This window comes from Pelobates fuscus, chromosome 3, assembly GCF_036172605.1.
Source record: "Pelobates fuscus isolate aPelFus1 chromosome 3, aPelFus1.pri, whole genome shotgun sequence".
In the NCBI taxonomy this organism is placed as follows: Eukaryota; Metazoa; Chordata; class Amphibia; order Anura; family Pelobatidae; genus Pelobates; species Pelobates fuscus.
In genome coordinates this window covers 99609297-99633218 of record NC_086319.1, presented here as the reverse complement: position 1 = coordinate 99633218, position 23922 = coordinate 99609297, and the positions used below count along the sequence as shown (strand labels likewise).

The 23922-nt window shown below is 43.0% G+C and overlaps 1 protein-coding gene across 2 annotated transcripts in view; it reads right to left on the bottom strand.

Moving 5' to 3' along the window:
- Positions 1 to 23922, bottom strand: part of DPYSL3 (dihydropyrimidinase like 3) — a 174595-nt gene that overhangs the window by 14693 nt on the left and 135980 nt on the right. For both annotated transcript variants that reach the window (XM_063447373.1, XM_063447375.1), the window contains exons 3-8: positions 23567 to 23751; positions 22514 to 22678; positions 20817 to 20878; positions 20504 to 20584; positions 17758 to 17826; positions 13852 to 13972 (exon numbers count right to left, since the gene is read on the bottom strand). In XM_063447373.1, coding sequence (XP_063303443.1) covers positions 13852 to 13972; positions 17758 to 17826; positions 20504 to 20584; positions 20817 to 20878; positions 22514 to 22678; positions 23567 to 23751 — 683 coding nt within the window. The remainder of the gene's footprint in view (positions 1 to 13851; positions 13973 to 17757; positions 17827 to 20503; positions 20585 to 20816; positions 20879 to 22513; positions 22679 to 23566; positions 23752 to 23922) is intronic.

Sequence of the window (23922 nt, the reverse complement as noted above, 5' to 3'; positions counted from 1 at the left end):
TTTCGTGAAGAACACTCTAGCGAAGCTGAATAACTTCTCGGAAGGAATCCTTATCCTTGGAGGCGATCTCAATGTCCCACTAGACCCTATTCAGGATTCCTCCACAGGGCACAGCAGCATCTCACAACTACACTTACGAGCAATTCGGAAAACCCTGGGGGACATGGACCTAGCCGACTGCTGGAGAACACTCAACCCCACTGTCAAGGACTTCACACACTACTCCGCATTCCATGACAGGTACTCGCGCATCGATTATCTCTTTATCAGACAAATGGGCCTGTCACGGTTGATCTCGGCCAAAATAGAACCCGCCACATGGTCTGATCACGGACCCGTGGTGGTGGAGCTCCAGTCACCGCTCTTTCGACCGTCCACATGGACGTGGAGACTCAATGAGACTCTACTCATGGACCCTGGCATTCGGGAACAGGTTGCCCAGGCCCTAACACACTATTTCCAAGACAACGGGTCCCCAGACGTCTCTCCGATCTCAATATGGGAAGCCCATAAGAGCGTCCTTCGGGGCACACTCATACGCATAGCCACTCATAAGAAACGGGCAGCGATGACGGAGATGGCTGAACTCTACAGACGTATCACGGAGCTGGAATCCCAACATAAAAGATCACGTCTTCTGGAAATATACCGGGACCTGATGCAAGCTAGGCGTCAACTACAGGAGCTCCTGCTGAAACGCCACCACCGCTCACTGCAGCGCTCTAAGGCGTTTTTTTACACCCACACCAATAAAGGGGGTCGGCTCCTTGCGCGTCTCCTGAGGGGCCAGACGGCCCACACTCAAGTTCGCAGATTACGCCTCTCCTCGGGCAAGGTCTCTAGCCTACCAGCGGATATCGCGGGGGAATTCAAGTCGTTTTTTTTTTTTTTTTTTTTAATTCTTTATTTTTCTTGTGCAGATGATGACAACAAGCAAGTAGAGCCACAACAGCATCCACAAGCATAGTTATTGCAGCTTACATTGTGGCAGATTAGTCGGCACATTTTTTGTATAAAGTTGACAGGCTAATAGAAACGCTTACATAACATGTTACAATAGTTAAGCCTTTAACAAAGCTAGTCACGTTTAAGGAGTGTTGAGAAATTTAACATCATTCGTTACCGAACGCTTTTGATTGAAAGAGTATTAACATAACGTATTTAACTCAAGAAATGCGTAGCTAGCTTATAAACATATAATGATAGAGTTGAACATTTGCTTGGCTTATAAGGAAGAAGCACAGATTTATGAATAGTGTAGTGCAAGCTGAATAAGGGCTAAGTACGATTAATGTAGTGGGTCACGTTGAGGTCAGCGAGTAAAACATAATGCATATATATTGGTACTTAAGTGTGAGAGAGTTCGCTTAGCTATGCAGGAGTAAACTCTGTGATCGCCCTGGACAAGGGCTTAGTGTGGGTATGCAGTCTGGTGAAGTTATACAATGGGTTCAGGTGAATGGATATGTCACATTTTGTGGTAGTTGTGCACTACGTGCTACTGTTGGCTTGTAGAAGCCCAACAGTGTGAAGCTGTCCGTTAGTTAATCGTTGTGTGCCTAGAGTGGGTTGCGTGTGTGTCCAGCAGGGAAAGATATCAGGTTTAAGATCCGCACGTTATGCCTGATCAGATAGGGCAAACGGGGAGCCATTAAAGGTGACGTGTTGACTGCCTGTGGATTTAAAGGCACAGGCTTATTTAGGGCATTATCTGTTGCATGCGGGTTAATAGCAGAGGTAACGGCTAATTCAAAGGGCAAAACAGATTTTAAACATTTTAGATGGACTGGGCTAATACATTTTGTGGTTAGATACAGTAGGCTTGTTACTCATTGGGCGTCAGGAGGGAGATTGCCTGGTGAAACAAAGTTTTATCTACAGTCCAGCACGTCTTTAAACTGCCATATGGCAATAAAATAAGATGTTGGGTACACATGTCTGCACAATTAGGACATGCGTGGGAGAAACACGCTGAGTATGTGCACTGGTTAGCTCCACACTTTTAAGTAAGGGACAGGATAATGATAGTGATATACGGGCACAGTGTTTAGATTAACTTGGTAGGGAGCTAAGTAAGATATCATTACACTGTGCAGTGCTGGTCTGTTATTCAGGTGCATGTCTGCTGAACACATGAGGATATTTAACCTTTACATAGCTGCGAAATATATAGGCATGCAATAGCTCGGGAGCAAAGCAAGAAAATAAAAAATAAAATAAAAAATAAAAAATAAATTAAAAAAAAAAAAAAAAAAAAAAAAAAGAAAAAACAACACTACTATGAATATGAATAAACTGCGCTCAGAAATTCGATGTTGATTGCTAATCTCAAATCATAGATAAATATAGAACCATGTACATCGTACAGTGTCCCGGAATTGGGGCCGACATGGGTGTAGTCCGCTTCTGGAGCAAACCCGATACCAGTACAGTCCGTTGGCTGCAGCATGGGCGGTAAGTTGGGTCGTCACGACCATCCACAGAGATCTATTCCCAGAGAGAGAGTCTGTGTCCGGTTGGCTGGAACGAGTCGTGGTCTCTTGGTGGCTGCGTCGGGACCCAGCAATGGGTGGGATAACAATCCGGTAGGTGATCTATTAAGTCCCAGAGATTTTAAGTTGCTTGATAGAGGTTGGTGGTGGGGCCCAGTGTAGTCAGGTGGGGGCAACGTCGGAGAGAAGGTGAAGGCGCCTCAGTTCGGTTTATGTGGTAACTGCGGCGTATGTAACTGGTGTAAGGTTTCGGGGTACAAATGGGGCGCTGCCCGCTGGATTCCAACTGTGGGTCGGTGTGGTGGAGGTTGCGGGGCCCGTCTGGAGGAGTGAGTCCCTTGTGAGGCCCAGGGTCTGTAGTAGTTCCGCTGCGTCTAGCGGGTCATTGATCTTGTGGGTTATCTCCCCGTGCTGTACATGGAGTGAGTTGGGGGTCCGCCAGCGATATGGAATATTTTGCTGCTGAAGCGTAATGGTGAGGGGTCGGAGTGACCTACGCCACGCCAAGGTGCCCCCTGACAGGTCTCCATAGAAAGTCAGCTTCCTATTCTCGAATTGCAGGGGGGTCTTTCCCCGGAGGGCGGTAAGGACCGACGCTCTGTCCGCTCCGTTACGAAAGGTAAGGATGGTGTCCCTTGTGGCTGAGGTAGGGGCTTTGGCTGATTTTGGGACTCTGAATATAGTTATGGGCTCAATAGGTGCAGTAGTACCTGGAGGCAGTATGCTGGTCAGAAGGCGTTTGACCGTGCGCGGAACTTCTGTCTCCGGTAGCTCTTCTGGCAGCCCCCTGACCTTGATATTGAATCGCCTCTTCGCGTCCTCCTGGGCATCTAGGCGTCGTTCCAGCAGCGCATTCTTGCGGTGCAGTTCCCGCAGGTCACTTTGCAGGGTAGCGATGGTGCTCTTGTGTTCCTGAGAGGAGGCCTCTAGCACAGAGATGCGGCCTGTCAGACCTCGCAGTTCGCCCCTTAAGGCCGTGACATCCGTGAGGATATTGCTTTGCAGGTCTGCCAGGAGGGCCTTGAGCACCCCCGTGGTCACCAGGTCGGCGTCAGGGTCTTTTCTCACGTTGCTGGAGGGTTGCTTTGGTTTCGGGTCTGAAGGTGGGAGGTATTCCTCCTCTGCTTCCTCAGAATAATCATCCGAGAGGTCCAAGCAGCCACCGTGGAGCGCCGCCATATTGGCTTCACTCGGGCCACATGCTCTCCTCCACATTTCCCCGATCGTGAGCCCCGGGGTTGTTACGTCTGCCGCCTTCTTCTTATGCTTGCGTCCCATTTGGCTTGTGGGGTACTTGCTGACAAGGAGCGGTGGTGATCTTGGCGTTGATTAGGCGAGATTTCTCCGATTTTGTCGCGGAGCTCCAGAGTAGTGCGTCCGATCACCTCGAGTCGCCGACCGGAAGCCCCGAATTCAAGTCGTTTTACCTATCACTATATAACCTGGATGCGGAGACACCGCAAGCACATTCCGCAACGACCATGGCTCATACATGGGACTACCTCCGTGACACGATCGGACCGACAATCTCACCGGACACAGCTACCGAGCTAGAGGCCCAGGTCACAGAGGAAGAACTGGCAGCGACGTTAAAGGCGACCAAGAGAGGGAAGGCACCCGGCCCGGACGGCTTCTCCACAGGCTATAATAAGGCGTTTGCACCGATACTCCTACCGTGGCTCACGAAAGCCCTTCATGCAATTGCTGACGGAGGCCGATTTGGCGCCGAATCCCTAGCGGCTACCATAACTGTTCTTCCTAAACCCGGAAAGGACCCAACGCTATGTGGTAGCTATCGCCCGATCTCGTTGCTGAACGTGGACACGAAGCTCTTTGCAAAAGCGCTCGCGACCAGACTACGATCCACCCTCCCCTCCCTCATACACAACGATCAAACGGGTTTCATACCAGGCAGGGAAGCGAGAGATAGCACACTTCGTCTCTTCGCGATACAACACCAGGCGAGGAGAACTCGGCGGCCCCTTCTCCTGATTTCCACAGACGCCGAGAAGGCGTTTGATCGTGTAAAATGACCCTATATGTTCGCCACACTCAGCCAGATGGGATTGGGACACAGATTCCTAGCGATGATCCGGGCTCTATACGATAAACCACGGGCCACGGTACGAGTCAACGGAGCGCTCACCGGAGATTTTGAGATATCCAACGGAACGAGACAGGGGTGCCCGCTATCCCCGCTGCTTTTCGCTATGTCACTGGAACCCTTCCTTCAGAAGATACGCCAACATCCAGACATCAGTGGCTTCCAGTGGCTGGGCACGACACATAAGGTGGCCGCATACGCGGACGATCTCCTATTCTATGTAACGAGCCCCCGAATTACGATGCCCTGCTTACTGTCGGAAATGGAGATATTTGGGTCGATCTCAGGCTTCAAACTCAACCTGTCGAAATGTGAGGTGCTGAATGTGTCTCTGCCTGAGGATGAATACGCGGCCCTGGAACCATTGTTCCCGTTCAGATGGTGCCTCCAAAAGATGAAATACCTTGGGATCTGGATTACCCCAGATCCCAGCGACCTTTACCGACACAATTTTGCTCCCTTACTGAAGAGGGTAGTGTCAGACCTGGACAGATGGGCGCACCCACACATTTCATGGCACGGACGAGTAGCCGTTCTAAAGATGAACATCCTACCGCGGTTACTCTACCCGTTCCAGACTATACCCCTGGCCCTACCGAACACCTTTTTCTCCGCTTTAAAATCCGCGGTCATACGGTACGTATGGAGGGGGGAGAGGGCGAGACTCCGACACTGTCAGGATCGGGACAGGGATCCAACACGCAGAGTACAAAGAGTGGAAAGGTACGTATACCGGGCCTTAGAATGGCCGGACTAACGTACCGAGAGTAATAGAGAATAGTCAGAGACAAGCCGAGGTCGAGGGAACGGGAAGACAGATAAGCGAGAGACAAGCCGGGTCAAGGGAGAACAGAGAAGCAGGGAAGTACAACAAGCCGAGTCAAAACCAAATAGAGCAAACTAGAAAACCAGAGCACTGAGTGACTAGACAAGCTAGAACCACGACAGGGCAATGAGCTGAAGAGAGAAGTAAGCTTAAATACCCTGGCTCCGGATGGTAAGCACGCCTCTGACAAGTGCCGATTGGATATCGGAGACTTGAGTGACAGGTCGCTCGTGATAGCGTCATGACGTCACGTATTGAGCGTCCTGCTAGAAAAGGATGTGGATTCCTCGCGGCCGGTGTTTAAGTGGCTGGATGGACCGCGAGGAACGGAGGAAACAGCTCGCCTGGATGGATAAACCACCAAGTCTCTACCTCCCTTAGAGGTAGAGACCTCAGGTACCCTGACAGTACCCCCCCTCTCAGATACGCCCACCGGGCGGAAGGAACCGGGGCGAGATGGGAAGCGGAGGTGAAATGCTCTGCGAAGGCGAGAAGCATGAACGTCCTCCTGAGGTACCCAACTCCTCTCCTCAGGACCATATCCCCTCCAGTTGACCAGATATTGCAATTTTCCCCTTGAAATTCTGGAATCAACGATGGAGCTTACCTCGTACTCCTCCCGACCCTCCACCTGAACAGGACGAGGCGAGGAGACCTTAGAGGAGAATTTGTTGCAAATAAGAGGTTTCAACAAGGAGACATGAAAAGAGTTAGGAATGCGTAAGGCAGGTGGCAGAGCAAGGCGATACGCAACCGGATTGATACGAGTGAGAACCCTGTAAGGGCCTATGTAGCGAGGAGCAAATTTCATAGATGGAACTTTTAGTCGAATATTCTTAGTACTAAGCCATACCCTATCCCCAGGAACGAAAACAGGAGCCGCTCTTCTATGCTTGTCAGCGTGTTTCTTGAACAACGAGGAACTATGTAAGAGAATTTGCCGAGTCTGATCCCATAATTTCTTCAGGTTGGCGACATGATCATCAACCGACGGTATCCCCTGAGAAGAGGAAACCGAAGGAAAAATCGAGGGATGAAAGCCATAGTTCATGAAGAAAGGGCTAGAGCGAGTTGAATCGCAAACAAGGTTATTGTGTGCGAACTCCGCCCAAGGAATCAGACCGACCCAATCGTCCTGGTGTTCGGAAACAAAGCAACGCAGATACTGTTCGATCTTTTGATTGGTACGTTCAGCAGCTCCGTTAGACTGAGGGTGATAGGCCGAGGAGAAGTTCAATTTGATGCCCATTTGAGAACAAAAAGATCTCCAGAAACGTGAGACAAATTGAGAGCCTCTATCAGAAACAATCTCCGAAGGAATCCCATGTAGGCGAAAAACCTCTCTTGCAAAAATCTCCGCTAATTCAGGAGAAGTCGGAAGTTTAGGTAATGGCACGAAATGGGCCATCTTAGTAAATCTATCCACTACTGTGAGAATAACAGTCTGTCTCTTGGAAGCAGGCAAATCAACGATAAAGTCTATGGACAAACAGGACCAAGGTTTCTCAGGAATGTCCAAGGGGTGTAACAGGCCACATGGAGATGCATGAGGTAGTTTAGTCTTGGCACAAGTCTCACAAACTGCGACGAACTCCTCAATATCTTTTCGAAGTGAAGGCCACCAGAAATCCTTGGATATCAAAGAGTATGTCTTGCGAATCCCAGGATGACCAGCTATTTTACTTTCGTGAAAACACTGTAAGAGCTCCAGTTGAAGTTCAGGAGGAACAAAGTTTCTTCCCTCAGGAGTGTTTCCGGGAGCTAGATGTTGTGACTTCAAGATCTGGTCAAGTAGCGGAGAATGAATTTTGAGACTGGTATTAGCAATAATATTGCATTTGGGTACAATGGAGGACATAAGTGGTTCAACTGAAGCAGAGGGCTCATATTGGCGAGATAGCGCATCGGCTTTAGAATTCTTTGACCCAGGTCTGTAAGTCAGAACGTAATTGAAATGGGTAAGAAACAACGACCAACGAGCCTGCCTGGAGGACAACCGCTTAGCCTCTCCGATATAAGACAAATTTTTGTGGTCAGTTAGAATGGTAACAGGATGTAATGTACCTTCCAATAAATGTCTCCACTCTTTCAAAGCCTTGATAACCGCTAGTAACTCTCTGTCACCAATGTCATATCTGCTTTCAGTACCGGTCAATTTTTTAGAGAAAAATCCACATGGGTGTAATGGTTTATCAACCCCCAACCTTTGAGATAGGACAGCACCTAAACCAGTCTCTGATGCGTCTACCTCAAGTAGAAAAGGCAGAGAAGTGTCGGGGTGAACTAAAATTGGAGCGGAAGCGAAAAGCTCCTTGAGAGTTTTGAACGCAAGGAGAGCTTCAGTAGTCCAATTCTTAGTATCAGCCCCCTGTTTGGTCATATTAGTGATAGGTGCGATAATGGAAGAATAGCCCTTAATAAAGCGCCTGTAATAATTAGAAAAACCAATAAATCTCTGTATGGCTTTAAGACCTTGGGGTAAAGGCCACTCTAGAATGGATTGGAGCTTATCCGGATCCATCTTAAATCCCTCCCCAGAGATCACATAGCCGAGAAAGGTTACCTGGGTTTGATCAAAGCTACATTTCTCCAACTTGCAGTACAAGCCATGCTGGAGAAGCTTGTGCAAAACCCTCCTGACTTGCTTGTGATGAGTCTCAATCTCACTAGAATGAATGAGTATATCATCTAGGTATACAATGACGCAATCTTGCTGAAATTCCCTAAGAACCTCATTTATCAGATCCTGGAATACAGCTGGCGCATTGCATAACCCAAAAGGCATAACAGTATATTCATAGTGGCCATATCGAGTATTGAATGCCGTCATCCACTCATGTCCCTGCTGGATTCTCACCAAGTTATATGCCCCTCTGAGGTCTAACTTGGTGAAAATTGTAGAGCCCTTCAAACGATCGAAGAGTTCGGTGATCAAGGGAATCGGGTAGGCATTTTTAATGGTTATCTTATTCAAGCCTCGATAATCAATACAAGGTCTCAAAGAACCATCTTTCTTTTTAACAAAAAAAAATCCAGCCCCGGCAGGGGAGGAGGACCTCCTGATGAATCCCTTGTCTAAATTCTCGTGAATATACTCCTCTAGAACTGAGTTCTCTTTAGTAGATAATGGGTATACATGACCTCTGGGAGGCATGGTACCAGGGAGTAGGTTAATTTTGCAATCAAAGGACCTGTGTGGGGGTAAGGTATCGGCTTTCTTTTTGTCAAATACTGCCTTTAAATCTAGATACTGAGACGGAATTTGTGTCTCTGTAGGATTGTCAGAGTTAGTCGAAGTGTTGGTCAAGCCGAGAGGTGAAACCTTCCGCAAGCATTTCTCTTGACAATTCTGTCCCCACGAAACTATCTCCCCTGATTCCCAATTAATAATAGGGTTATGCCTCCTCAGCCAGGAGTACCCCAGAACTATGGGAATAGACGGAGAAGAAATGAGCAGTAAGGATATGTCCTCTCTATGTAGGATGCCAACAGTTAAGTTAATCGGTATGGTCTCATGGAAAATAACAGGCTCAAGTAACGGTCTACCATCGATGGCCTCAACAGCCAGTGGTGTCTCTTTTAACTGGGATGGAATAGCATGCTTGGCAGCAAAACCCTGATCTATAAAGCTCTCAGCAGCTCCAGAATCGATTAGTGCCATAGTCTTAACTACTCCCTTCTCCCACTTTAAAGAAACGGGTAACAGAAGCCTGAGCTCTTTGTAGTTGTGAATAGAGGACAAAGTAGAAACACCCAAGGCCTGTCCTCTAGAGGAACTTAGGTGCGAGCGTTTCCCGAACGATTGGGACAATTTAGGCGTAAATGACCTCTGACTCCACAATACATACATAAACCCTCCCTTCTCCTGTGCTGTCTCTCCCTCTCTGTGAGATGAGTACTGCCTATCTGCATAGGTTCAGGAATACGTAAGTCCTCGAACTCAGAATTTTGAAAGGTAGGCGCTAGTTTAAAGGAGGGTCTACGGGTTCTATCTCGAGTGTTCTGCCTCTCTCTTAAGCGTTCATCAATACGAGATATAAAAGAGATTAAATCCTCCAAATTTTCAGGGAGTTCTCTAGTAGCGACCTCGTCAAGAATTACATCTGATAACCCATTCAGAAACACATCTATATAAGCCTGTTCGTTCCACTTAACTTCTGCCGCCAAGGACCTGAACTCTAGTGCATAGTCCACAAGTGTTTGATTGTCCTGTCTAAGGCGCAACAGTAATCTAGCTGCATTGACCTTTCTACCAGGAGGGTCAAAAGTTCTTCTAAACGCAGCTACAAAGGCATTATAATTATAGACTAGTGGATTATCATTCTCCCATAAAGGATTGGCCCATCTCAAAGCTTTTTCAATGAGTAAAGTAATAACAAATCCAACCTTCGCTCTATCTGTAGGATAAGAGCGGGGTTGTAATTCGAAATGGATGCTAATCTGGTTCAGAAAGCCACGACACCTCTCCGGTGACCCGCCATAACGTACTGGTGGGGTAATACGGGAAGAAGCACCTACAGTGGCTACCTCTAGACCTGAGACTGCAGGAGAAATAGACGGAGTACATGTCTCCTCAGGTGGATTACTAGCACGAGACAAAAGTGCCTGTAGTGCCAAAGCCATCTGATCCATCCTATGCTCCATGGCGTCAAACCTGGGATCCGAAGAACCAAGCTGACTGTTTGTACCTGCAGGATCCATTGGCCCTGTCGTAATGTCAGGATCGGGACAGGGATCCAACACGCAGAGTACAAAGAGTGGAAAGGTACGTATACCGGGCCTTAGAATGGCCGGACTAACGTACCGAGAGTAATAGAGAATAGTCAGAGACAAGCCGAGGTCGAGGGAACGGGAAGACAGATAAGCGAGAGACAAGCCGGGTCAAGGGAGAACAGAGAAGCAGGGAAGTACAACAAGCCGAGTCAAAACCAAATAGAGCAAACTAGAAAACCAGAGCACTGAGTGACTAGACAAGCTAGAACCACGACAGGGCAATGAGCTGAAGAGAGAAGTAAGCTTAAATACCCTGGCTCCGGATGGTAAGCACGCCTCTGACAAGTGCCGATTGGATATCGGAGACTTGAGTGACAGGTCGCTCGTGATAGCGTCATGACGTCACGTATTGAGCGTCCTGCTAGAAAAGGATGTGGATTCCTCGCGGCCGGTGTTTAAGTGGCTGGATGGACCGCGAGGAACGGAGGAAACAGCTCGCCTGGATGGATAAACCACCAAGTCTCTACCTCCCTTAGAGGTAGAGACCTCAGGTACCCTGACAGACACGACCTCCTCTGTCTCCCAAGACACCGTGGCGGCCTGGCACTGCCTGACTTCAGGAGGTACCACCAAGCCACAGCCTTGCAGCGTATAATTGAATGGCATGCAGTACCTCAGCGAAAGCAATGGGTTTCACTGACACGGAACGACCCAGACACCCCTGTGCAACCAACTATCTGGGGAAAGGGTACTAGAAAAACAATGAGGACGACAGGGGAGGGAATACTGGAACAAACGCTATACACCTGGAACTCTGTGAGAGAGGCCCCCCACATCTCACCTACGCCTAGCCCAATGCTTTCCATCACACACAACAAGGGAATAGGGGGCGGATTCCCGCAGACGATGTGGCCATCCGCGGAAGGACGCGACTACATACCCATACACACAATCCTACATAACGGGTCGATACGACCACTGGACACCCTTCTGGAAGGACAACCCCAGACGCCGCTAGCGACGCTCCGTTACCTACAGGTGAGACATTATCATGATAGTATGCGGGACAAAGAACGCCTACATAGGGCACGCACGTGGTTTGAGGACTGCTGCGAAAGGAACACCATCATGGACAACGCGATCTCCATACTCTACCAGCACCTCCTGACGGGACATCTGACAACAAATACACAGTTTCGCAGACAATGGGAGGAACGGTTGGAAACTACCTTTACCCCACAACAATGGGACAAAGCACTTCTGTGGCAACACAAAAGCTCGGTCAGCTCACAATATCAAGAAACCAATTACAAGCTGATAACCTCCTGGTACAGGACCCCAGTCCTGTTACACAGAGTATTCCCAACTGTTGCCCCAACGTGCTGGAGATGTCAGAGGTCTAGAGGAACGATAATGCACATTTGGTGGGAGTGCAGCGAAATAACTCCGTTCTGGAATATGATCAAACACCGAATAACAGATATTCTAGGCGACATACCGGACTGGTCAGCTGCTTTAGTCCTCCTACATATCTCACAGATGTCGCTGTCCTCCTATAAAAAGTCTATCCTTAGACATCTTTTGAACGCGGCTAAGTCGCTCATCCCGTTATATTGGAAACGGACGGAAGTGCCTAGCGAAGAGGAATGGATCCGCAAAGTGGAGGACATCCAGGGTGCAGAAGCACTGCAGGCATCCCTACAGGATGGAGGCAGTAAGCATGCCGAGCGGTGGTATCCATGGTTTGCCTTTGTATCACGTAATTCACGGGGCTAGGTCGGTGAACCGATGTCACGCGCAGGGATGCTGGACATCCCGTGGTGAGGCCAATGTATGCTCCCCGACGCTAACCCCCCACCATCATCCTCTATACAACTGACGAACCCCTGCCTCCCCTCCACACTCTGTCCACGACTGCTTCTCCACACAACCGTTACTGAACAACCGACTGACCGACTAAACCCCAACGCGCACATCCGATCAACACCGAGGGCTCTGAACCCACATACCCAAACGACCCTAGAACCACCCTACAATAGGCAGGAGACTTCTTACACACACTCACAGGACACTCTACCCGATACCCATATAACCCACTGGAGTAGAAACCGAGACATATTAGACACCCCTTATCCTCTCTCCCCCTCTTCCACCTCTCCCCCCCCCCCCTCCTTCCCTCTCTGCACCCCCTCTCAACCTTTACCCGCTTGGATCCCTACCTTTACAATAGGTACTCTAACACACTTTCATGCAACCCAAGCATGCGGAGGCATGACGAGACAACTCCGACTGTCGGACAAGTCTTTGTCACGCTATAGCGTATTCCATACGCCGTAAAGGGCGACACCTTCAGAGATAAATCATCTGAGCTTATAGAGCCACCTACAACGGTACTTCTTTCTAGAACCTCAAATGGGTAACCGATGTTATGTGACCGTTTATTGCTTAATGCCGCTGTATGACACACTGTATTGACCCCACTCTGTTTAAGAATGATGTAGTACCCTTTCTTCCCTTTTGTACCCACATGCTTTTTTGACCTAATAAAAACCAGATAATAAAAAAAAAAAAAATAGAAAGATAGCAGGAATAAGCACCCTCAGTGAAAGTTTCATTCATGAACCTTCACCAACAGGGGATAATTAGCCCAACATTCCCTAGAAATTCAGCCTGTATCTCTCAAGTGCCCTGGCTGAACAGAGACACTGACTCCTAGCTGCAGGAGTTGGAAATACAAAGGGAATTTAAAATTCAAGGCCAAAGTAACCAAACTTAGCCTTAAATTTGAACCTTGAATCACCGACAATTCTCAGTTTAGTGAATAACCCTGTAAAGCTAAATAAATAAAGTTTGTTATCAGGTGGCAAGCTCACTTTAAACAACTGGAGTGTGAAAGAGAGATAGCCACTAACGTGTTGTTGGTTGACTGTAAGCCCTCTATCAATGCTGCTTGACGTGCTTACGTGTATGCTTTCAAATCTGTATTGTCTGCATATTGCAAATTTAATATAGCAATCTGTATATGCCATACACATTAACTCATCTCACTCATCAAGCTCATTGGAACACAAAGTGAAGGACAGGAGGTGCATTGGGGTTTGGAAATAATGTTTTTGAGAAATAATAGGTTTTCATACATTTTCAAAATATTCATATAGTTAAAAAATAAAATATATATATATATTTTAATAGTTATATGACAAACAAAACAGGCATCATGTTCATTCTGATATGGTTTAAATCTGTTAAGAAAAACAAACTTCATATATGTTGATGGTAATTTTTTTTATGCCCCATTTGTCCCTTATTAGTTAATTTTGGACACGGGCAGTTGATTCAGTACTTAAAAATACGGAAAATATGATACAACAGATGTCAACAAAAGTAAATATATTACAGCTAGCCTGTGAAACAGATGTGAAAAGCAGATTTGTTTAATGAGAATAATATTTCAATATGCTTTGTTCCAGTTCTGGAAAGATTAAAAGTTTGCAATACAATTTATTGCTTTTTTTTTTTTTTAATACGGCTGTATAGCTCACTGTTTGTTATGTTGCTAGGAACATCATGGGCGACCTTGACTGGTGCAATTTTATGAGCTTTAGATTATGCTTAGCATTGCCTTAGCCTCTGATCTCATCATCAGCAGACACATCTACACAATGGTTTGTCATGGCAACATTAATGTATATCTTAAAACATAGGAAGCAGTGCACCTTTTTTCCTGGCTTGGGAGACCAGATCTACAGAGCTTTTACTCATCACTTTAGTCACATACAAGGGACAATTTGTTTGGCTTGCAATGGTAATGGCACGGAAAACAGCTTCAGCCTCCAACTGAAAGAAAAAGGATACAAGGAATTAGGAATAGAGAAATAAAGTTAGCATTCACATTCGTTATTTTACCACTTGCGATTTAATATGAGCCAGCAAACTTTTGTAGATAAAGCAGAAAAGTTAAATTAGACGCCTGAACACTATGTGATGCAAAAACTCCATAAGTTATGCTATATGATCTAATCTTGATTAATGTCATAACACATTAAAAAGGAATGGTACTATTCTATTGCATTATGTAACGCTGAAAATTGTTCAGTTACAATAGCCCTTATCAGTACAAGTATAAATTGAGTAAGGAGCACAACCATAAATGTATACATACAAAAAAATCTTTATTAAATGACTACTATAGGCACCCAGACCACTTCAGCTTAATGAAGTGGTCTGGGTGCCAGATCCAGCTAGGTTTAACCCCTTAAGGACACATGACATGTGTAACATGTCATGATTCCCTTTTATTCCAGAAGTTTGGTCCTTAAGGGGTTAAACCTTTTTGCTGTAAACATTGCAGTTTCTCTGAAACTGCTATGTTTACATATGGGTTAATCCAGCCTCTAGTGGCTGTCTCATTGACAGCCGCTAGAGGCGTTTCCGCGCTTCTCACTGTGATTTTCACTGTGATTGAGAATGCTTTCCTATGGACTGGCTGAATGCGCACGCAGCTCTTGCCGCGCATGCACATTCAGCCAGGGACGTCAGAAGAGGGAAGAGAGTCCCAGCGCCCTCAGGGCACTATAGTGCCAGGAAAACGAGTATGTTTTCCCGGCACTATAGTGGTCCTTTAAATGGGTACACACCAATAGAATATCTCATTAAATATGAAACAAGAAAACAAAATCATATAATGTTGCACAGCAACAGCCAGAAAAGCTCTGGATATGTATATACGTAATGCATGAATAGCTAAATATCAGTATTATAGATAACTAAATGAGATACAAATAAAACCCAACCCCAAAACAAACGAATACATATAGAAAAAATACAAAAAGCATACCAGACCTAGTGAGAAGTAAGGACAGAGTCAATCAAAAAGACCCCAACGTTTCGGAAAAATGCCTTTATCAAGGGAGCCTGTCTTGGCTCCATTTGGGGCTAGTTTGCATTAATTATTGGAGTGTGCTTACCTTGCTTTATTTTTACTACAATAGCCCTTATCGTCTGACAGTGGGTTTGATAAAAATGTTAAAACAATACACGAATAGTGTATAGTTCTGCTTTCTTTTTATGGAAAGACTGGGCTTACATCCAGAATGCAGATAATTGTAAGTTATTTGTCAGTATTAGAATTGTTTTTAAATTAAAAAAGGTGCTGGCGAAAGAACAGATACATTAGAAAGGCATGAAAATTAAAGGTAGAATTGGATGTGCTGTACCACAAAGTTTTACGTGATGCCATACAAAAGTAAGATTGGTTAAACAACTGTCTTGTAGGTACAGTTAGTGATGTTTTCTGAGCCAGCGAGACAGTCAATGTAGAAGAATGTAAATTTCTAGCTTTCAGACACAGCACACACCAGAATAACAGTACACACATTTACAGGGTTATTCATCGAAGTGAAAATTCAAGGTAAATGCAAAGTGATTTTTTAATTTAAGGTTAAATGATATCAATTATACTACTCAGGATTTACACTTTAAATTCACTTTGAATGATCACTTTAGAAAATAACCCTGTTAGTGGGAATAATGTAGCCTTGGTTCCATACAGATGGTATGCAGCAGATTTATTGTTACATAAATAATTTCATTTACAGATCTGTATCTAATCCGCACTCTGTATTCCTTTGTCTCATCCATGTTCCGTGCTTTTATAGTTGGAACTTAGCACTACAGCGCAGGAGATATGTTGCACTTCTTACATCACCATAAGCAACGACTTCATGCTCTGAGTATTCTCTTTTTGGCAGGCATTAAAGTCCACGTGGTTCAAAATGAGATAAGACCACTTCCTGTCTACTTAACAGCCTGGATGTTGAGATCGTTTTTGCCACGCACATCTTTTCCACATTACATGGCTTGTCAGTGTAACTTCTTTCAAAGGGCCCAGAACAAACAATGCTGTAGGATCACTAGTTTTTCAGCGTGTAGTCTAGAGCAGGAATGTCAAACTTAACTTTACTTGCTAAAACCCTGTGAGGTTGATAATCCCAATGTTTAACTCTACAGAGAGACACACAGCTGGGCATGTGTACAGATGCAAAACTCAACAGCAAGCCTTTATTCATAAATACAAGTAATATTTGCAAGAAACAGACTTTACAAAAAATATGTTAAGGGGTACCATTTAGAAAAGAGAGGGGAACTTGTTTTAAGCATGAGTCTGCTTTGAGTTGCCTGTCGCAATACAGTCATTCTAATTTCACAGGACAGATTGTGGATTTCAACTACTTTTATAGCAAATATAATGAGCTCATTGACCATTTATGGAGTTGTCGCTTTTCAGAGCAAAACACTGAAAAGGTGGATAACATAAGAACATTTCTTAGAAGACGGATAGCTGAATAAACTTACATGTCATCATAATCTGCTTTGGCCTTTATTTTAACTTTATTTTTATAATAATTGCAAGCTGGTATTTAGAGTTGGTGATGGTGTTATTTCCACTTGTTTAAACTGTGTGTCCTGTTTATTCTGTGTTCAAATAGACAGGAAAGCTATTTTGAAAGCTCTTTTATGTATGACTGTGTTCAGTTCTTTGTATTGTACACACTAAAAGTATTCCTTGATGCTTCTGGCTGTTATTACCACTAAATGGACAGTGATTTTGCAGAACCTATTGGTGTAAACAGTTACACACGCATAATTAAACTAATGCTAAGGAATTTAATTGTTAGAAAGCATCTTAATAGTTATGAGTGAAACACAGTTTTCCTTAAAATGTACTCTGGTAGCACAGACCAATTAAATTAGGATTGGTTTATAATTCAGATTTAGCATTTTTAGAGAGAGGAGTAAAAATAGATCTACTCCTAAAGTGTATTATTCTTTCTAAAACTGTTTAGGTGAAATCATTTTTTGGACATAGCAGAACACCCATTTCCTCTTTAACTGTTTATGTGTGTAGTGTGGCCTAAATTACCCAAATTACATTTCTACTTTGCAATATCTAGTGGGATTTGAGTTGTATGACTCTGCTGGAGCAAAGTTAACATCAGTTATTACTTTGGAATATAGAACATTGTGGAAATATTAGCTGTAGTAGCTTTTTTTAAAAGTAGAAAGCTGGGGGTGGGGAGTGCAGTGTGATGAACTTTTTTCATTACTTATGTCCTGATGATGAACTAACATCCCTTGTTTCCCTTAGTGGTCATTATGGACTATACAATAGTCAAAATAATGAATCATCAAGGTCTGTGGAGGGACAAGTCAAAAATGGTGGCCAATGCCATTTCACAGCTACAACGAGCCCACAACAGCATGAGTTGTCATGATGCTAACCATGATTCCTTATCAAGAAGCTTAATTTGAAACAAAACTCTATATCACGGTTTTCTTTGTTTTGATCTTAGTTTCAGTATTAAAAAAGCACAGTAAACAGTCTCCACCATACTGCAGAAGCAAAGATAGGAAATCCAGTCCAAGGCATACAAAGGCCTAGACTGAAGAAGCCAGTCCTTTAAGGCTAGTGATCTCCTCACCTCTGTAAGTTCTGATATTTTTTATGTATTTCTGTAAACCACACAAAAATAATAAAAGAAGGATAAGGTAGAAGGTTGTGGCAAAAATTGGCAATGTGATATTTCCTCTTAGCAAAACTTGAGAACAAGATTGGATCTTACCTCCTCTGGTCGGCTCAAAACATGGCCCTCAGGTCCTGTAATTCCCAGTTCTAACATTCGGCTTTGTTCCTAAAACCATAAAAACAAGAATGGCCAATGACAAATCCATATAACTCTACTAGAACATTACGTAATGTTGAAAAATTGAAATAGGCAAATTAAAGAGTTAGAAAATGTTACATTAAAGGTTAATGAGGTTCTACAGTTTTGTCAAAACTATGTCTGCTAAGCACTAAATAATTCCAGTAACATGTATACACTAACAGCAGTCAGTGTACCCCATTGTTGGCAAATCTTAATCTATATTAACCTGATGACTACTCTTATGATATTAGGGAGCAACCGTCCCTTCTCAAATGACATAACAACCAAATACCCAACCCATATGTTGCTCTTGTGCAAATGTTTTATTTTTGAAATGTATTTTTTTTTTTTCTTTTACTCTTTATTTTTGTTGTGCGGGTGATTACAGAGCATTGTCATGCGCCACAACAGTGTTCATTTACTTGAAGATACATATAGGTTAAACAGTGGCACAATTTTTTTAGCTAGGCAGTTTTGTTTAAACGATAGCAATCTATTTGATAAACAAATATGTTTGCGTGAACCTGACAGCGTTGGGTCTCAGCGTTGCACATAAAAAAGAAAACAGTGATCTAGTATAAACATTTGTGTCATTCTGCGGTGTTGTGTTATGATGACTATTGTATTAGATAGTGAATTATGCGTTTCGAAAGGTTGTCTAGTTTTAATATTTGCATTAGTAGTGTGTGTTTGAGTGAGACATGTATAGGGCATGGTAGGCAAATGCAAGATTGGCGGTGCTTTATGTACTGGTTTAGGTATGATTTGACATTGACTGCGTTTCTAAAGTATTGTGTGACAGGGTAAGGCTTTTCGAGCTAGCAGGTTGAAGCTTGAGCTAGTCTGGCTAGTCCTGGTGAGGCAGGAGCTGAACTACTATGCGTAATATATTACGCGTTAAGTGGTAGAAACACAGTTGGTCTAACATTTTAACAATAGAATGACAACTTTAACCTTCGTGATATTCTTGTTGCACTGGTGCCGCTGGGTAATTAGTAGCCTAGGTTAGAGTCCCTGTCCGGAGTTAAATGTATTTTTAAAATGTATTTTGCAAGACACACAGGGCAGAGCATGCAAATTATTTCGCCTCTAGAGAGAAGACTGAATGGGCTTGTGCTTGCCTAAACATTTCTCCCTAGACATGCACAAGGGGGCATGATGGTGTCCAGAGCGTTGAAGTGTAGCAGAGGTAAGGTGTTTTTAGTTGCCTCTACGACTTAACCCCTTAAGGACACAGCTTCTGGAATAAAAGGGAATCGTGACACACATGTCATGAACACTATAGTAACCTAAACAACTTTAGCTTAATGAAGCAGTTTTAGTGTATAGATCATGCTTTTCAGGTTTCACTGCTCAATTCACTGCCATTTGGGAGTTAATTCAATTGTTTCTGTTTATGCAGCCCTTGTCACACCTCCCTTGGCTCTGATTGACACAGCCTGCATGAAAAAAACTGGTTTAATTTTCAATCAGATGTAATTTACCTAAAACAATTGTATCTCTTTCTCTGTAAATTGAACTTTAATCACATACAGGAGGCTCTTGCAGGGTCTAGCAAGCTATTTACATAGCAGGGGATAAGAAAATCTACATTAAACAGAACTTGCAATAAAGAAAGGATAAACTTTAGATGACTCTTTACAGTAAGTGTATAGGAAGGATGTGCAAGTCACATGCAAGGAGGTGTGACTAGGGTTCATAAACAAAGTGATTTAACTCCTAAATGGCAGAGAATTGAGGGACATGATTTCTACACCAAAACTGCTTCTTTAAGCTAAAAAGTTGTTTAGGTGACTAAAATGTCCCTTTAATGTAATGAGAACCAGTGGATTGGAGTAGAGGATCATCAGAATTTATGACCTCATCATGGGCAGATCAGACCACAGAGAGGAGTCTTAAAAAAAAAAAAAAAAAAAAAAAAAAAAAATGATATATATATATATATATATACACACACATATTATTTTTTTTAACAAAGGACCACCAGTAAGCTACACTAAAGAAGGAACACTAACTAAAAAATTAAACATACTTATGTTCTTTTAACATTTTATATTAAAAGATTGTAATATTCCATAACACACAGTAAAGATATTATAAACTGTGACTATATTCTCAGGATCCTTAATATTGGACAGTCAGTGCTTAGAAAATATAGGGTACGCAAGAAGACTGTGCACGTGATGAATGTATTCTTAAAAGCCTTTACATTTTGAATCATATTATTATAATGTTCTAGTGAGTGTAAAGTTTGAGTGTAAAGTTAACAGAAACCACTAAAGAATAGCTAGTGTCTCAGCAGACAAGCAGAGGGATTCATTGTGACAATAAACCTGACAGTAACTCAATTTAGTCACAGTAATGTCTTATTTAATTTAATGGCTCTTAGCCTTGAATAAGCATGGTAGAAGTAACCTGGTATTACTGAAACCACATCAAATATAAATAATCAGCAGCTGCTACAGAGAAAAAAAAATAGCAGTTGTAGATGCAGAACTACAAGTCCCATGTCGTTTTACCAGCTGTAAAGCTGGCAAAGCATCATGAGAGTTGTAGTTCTGCCTCCGCTGATCTACTTCCTGGCCAATGCTGTTCTAACACTTTTTGGTATGTGTTTGTTACATTTTCAGAACAGCTGTGTGCAAATTTTCCCACCTCTTACCTGAGCTATGATGTCACCGTTCTCAGCATGAACCTGAGCAATCGCACCAAGTCCTCCCAGGCAGGAGAAAATCTCGTACAACTGAAAAATACACAGTCATAAAACACACCATTAGACCAGTCTTTTCTAAGGAAATTATAATTAACTGAGATAATGCAGGCATTTTACTACGAGTTACAAACTTATAAACAGTTCCCCCCAACCTCTCCCAAAAAATGTCCTGGCTTCCATCAGACACACAGAAAGGTTAAAACAAGTACATCGTTCACTCCATTTTGGTCTTTTGCCCAGAAAGGAAGGAAATATAATTTACCTCAGTGTTGGACATCTGATACAAATCTTTATAGGCCATGTAAACCATGAAAGAGTTAACTCCTAAATGAAATGAAGGAAGAAAAAAAAATGAAATAAGTATATATGACAGAATATAGAGATGGAAAGGCAGCGATACAATTTTCCTCTCATTTAGCACAGGAACATGAGATAATTACAACACCCCAGTGGAATGAGAGTAGTTGGCCAGAGCTAGTAAACATGTAGGGAAAGGTCTTTTTTGGCATCTCTGCAGGCCATTTATCTCCAGGAAAACAGTGGTAAAGAAACACAGCTGAGGTAGCCGAGGTATCTCAAATTTAATGTTCCGGCACTAAGACACTAATAAATAAACCAAAGTGAACCATCCTCTTTAAAAGCGTGCTTAGAATAACACTTTTATGACAGAACATATAACTAATTTCCACTTCCTCAGCTGAAAGAGTTATGTTCGAAGCTGGAAGCCTGGGCACCGGGACAAGGGGAAAAACATAGGTTGATCGAGTCTGCGTCAGACTGGTACTGCTAGGAGAGGTTTTAAATGCATTATTATCTTAGGAATGGCATAAACTATATGTTGCGTGACGGTGCCCAAGAGCTTGGAACAAGTGTCAAATACCAGTGTTCTGGAATGTCTAGACCGCTAATCCTCAAAAAGGTCTGTAGAACCTTCATAAAAATGGCTTTATATGCATTGGCACACAAACAACAAATACAAATATGTATGAACAAGGTATGAGATGTGCCTTTTATCCATTTTACTGCTGCAATAAGCCCTGTATGTTATTATAAGGCTGTACAGAGAGGCAGCAGGAGAATAAAAAATGAAAAAAAACAAGATTCACTTGAGATCACATCTGTATTTTGATTGGCTGTCTTATGTTTTACTCAAGAAATAGGGGAGGAATGGAGGCATCCACGATGTACCCTAGCTCCAACACATTAACCTAAATCCCACTATACAAAAGGGATGACCATATAGCGAGACCCCTTGGTTTAAAGCATGTCAGAAGACACCTAATAGTCTTTTTTCCTCCCTCATCATTGTACATTATTTACGGTAAGGGTAATGCACAACTGTGGCATTCTCTTGCTGTTGCACAGGATCTCTTAGCTCCAGAACACGCCGTATGATAAATGGTGGCTCTCCTGATTTATAGGGATCCTGAGAAACACCATATAGTACTTTTATTTTTTTGTCTGTTTTTTTATTTATTTATTTACTCAGTACAAAAAAAAAGCAGCTGATTTCTCAAATAAATTATTTATTTATTTATCTATTTATCAAGAAATAAATTCTCATCTAAAAAAGCAGTCTTACTGAAATCTTTATTGTCCTGCACTGACAAATTCAGGGTTGCTTCGGATGCAATCTAGTGTCTGACATGGAATGTTCTATTTCCATATTTGTAATTAAACTGTAAATGTGCATGCTAATAGTTGTTTTGTGAATACATACATTTACATTTTATGTGAATCGGACATGTAAAATTTGAAAATATAAAGTTAGCTCTGGTAAGATGGCAAACTCAACAAACATTTAGGCTGAATCTGAGTGTTTGGCTGGAATGTAAGGGTAATAGAATCCGAAGCATATAATGGTAAGCCCAAATAAGAAACCTAAAATTATGCCAAATTTACCAACTGTTTCATATAATTAAACACACGGAAATATCTTAGTGAAATCCACTAGAGTACCTTTCTGCTTGATCATTGTCTCCACCTCCTGCCTCACGCTGTCATTCCAGTGAGTGATATCCACATGCAATGAGTAATCACAACACGTTTTGCCATCGGCCCATTCTCTCCATTTATCAAAGGCTTCAGACAAGCTAGCCCCTGGTTCTGGGATCACATGGTCAACTGGACAAAACAAATCACATAATGCATTTTAAATGTCTTAAAACCCAATGCTGATAGTTATAGGAGATAAACACAAGGATCTTTCCCAAACAGTGTGTAACTAACATATATCTTAAAAGGGTCATTCCACATCCCTAAAGCACTTCAGCTTGCTCGCTGAAGTGCTTTATGGGTCAGCAGTATCTCATTTAAAAGGCCTTTATAAAAGTGTCAATTCTCTATGAAAATGTAACACTTTTATTATTACATACGGAAACACCCCCTGGATTTCAATCAAAAAGCCAGGGATGTTCGCTTCCTGCATTAGTGCGACTGCCTCCCCCTGTATACCTCCTCAGACCAGTGCTCTTTCTGAATGTTATACAAAGTGTGGATAGCTTCAGAGGCTTCTCAATGAATAGGTTATTTCCCTGTGAAAACGGGGATGGCTTGCAAAGGCTGCAGTTCCTAAGAATTCATGCATGTAATCATTGGGTATATACCTACTATATAGTGGGGGGAGTTTGTTTGTTTCTTAGTGATTGTAAGTGTGGAAAGTTTAGTTTAGTTTAAAAAGGGCAGAAACTAACTATACCTGTGTATTATCAAGGTTTGTTATAGAAGAAATACAGTGACCACAACTATGAAGTCTTTGGATTTTCTGTTTCAAGGTGATTGGGTAAATTCCTTGACATTCTTAACTTATATGATCTTGATTATCATGATTATTATATGAGAATACTTGGCGGCCTTATGCATCTACTTAATGAAACAAAACTCGCATCACCCTTATCATTCTCTACCATCTGTGTGTTGTGATGATAGGAAATTTTATATAAAATATCAAGAAACACATTGATCCCCAACCCTACTTTCAAGTGTTGAATCATATGTTACTAATATACTAACATATCATTGTCGTTCCACCAGCAAGAGCAGCTTTAGTTCCTTGGAAAAAATCATCCACTGTTGTCATTCCTCTGTAGGGCATCTGTAAATGAGTGTGCACATCAATGCCTCCAGGGATGACCATCTTCCCATTGGCTTCAATGGTCTTCACACCACCTGGGACTATTAAGTTGTCTCCAATCTGCCTAAAACACAAACATATAGAGCATTTAATGAGTGGCACAAACTGCAGCATAGCAAAGAGTCACTACTTCCTACTCCTGGTCTCAAGGACTTTATTTCCATTTATGATCAGCTCTCTGTAATGTATGAGTATCTATGAACTGTATAATGAGGAGAAAGGTTGTACGGGAGGA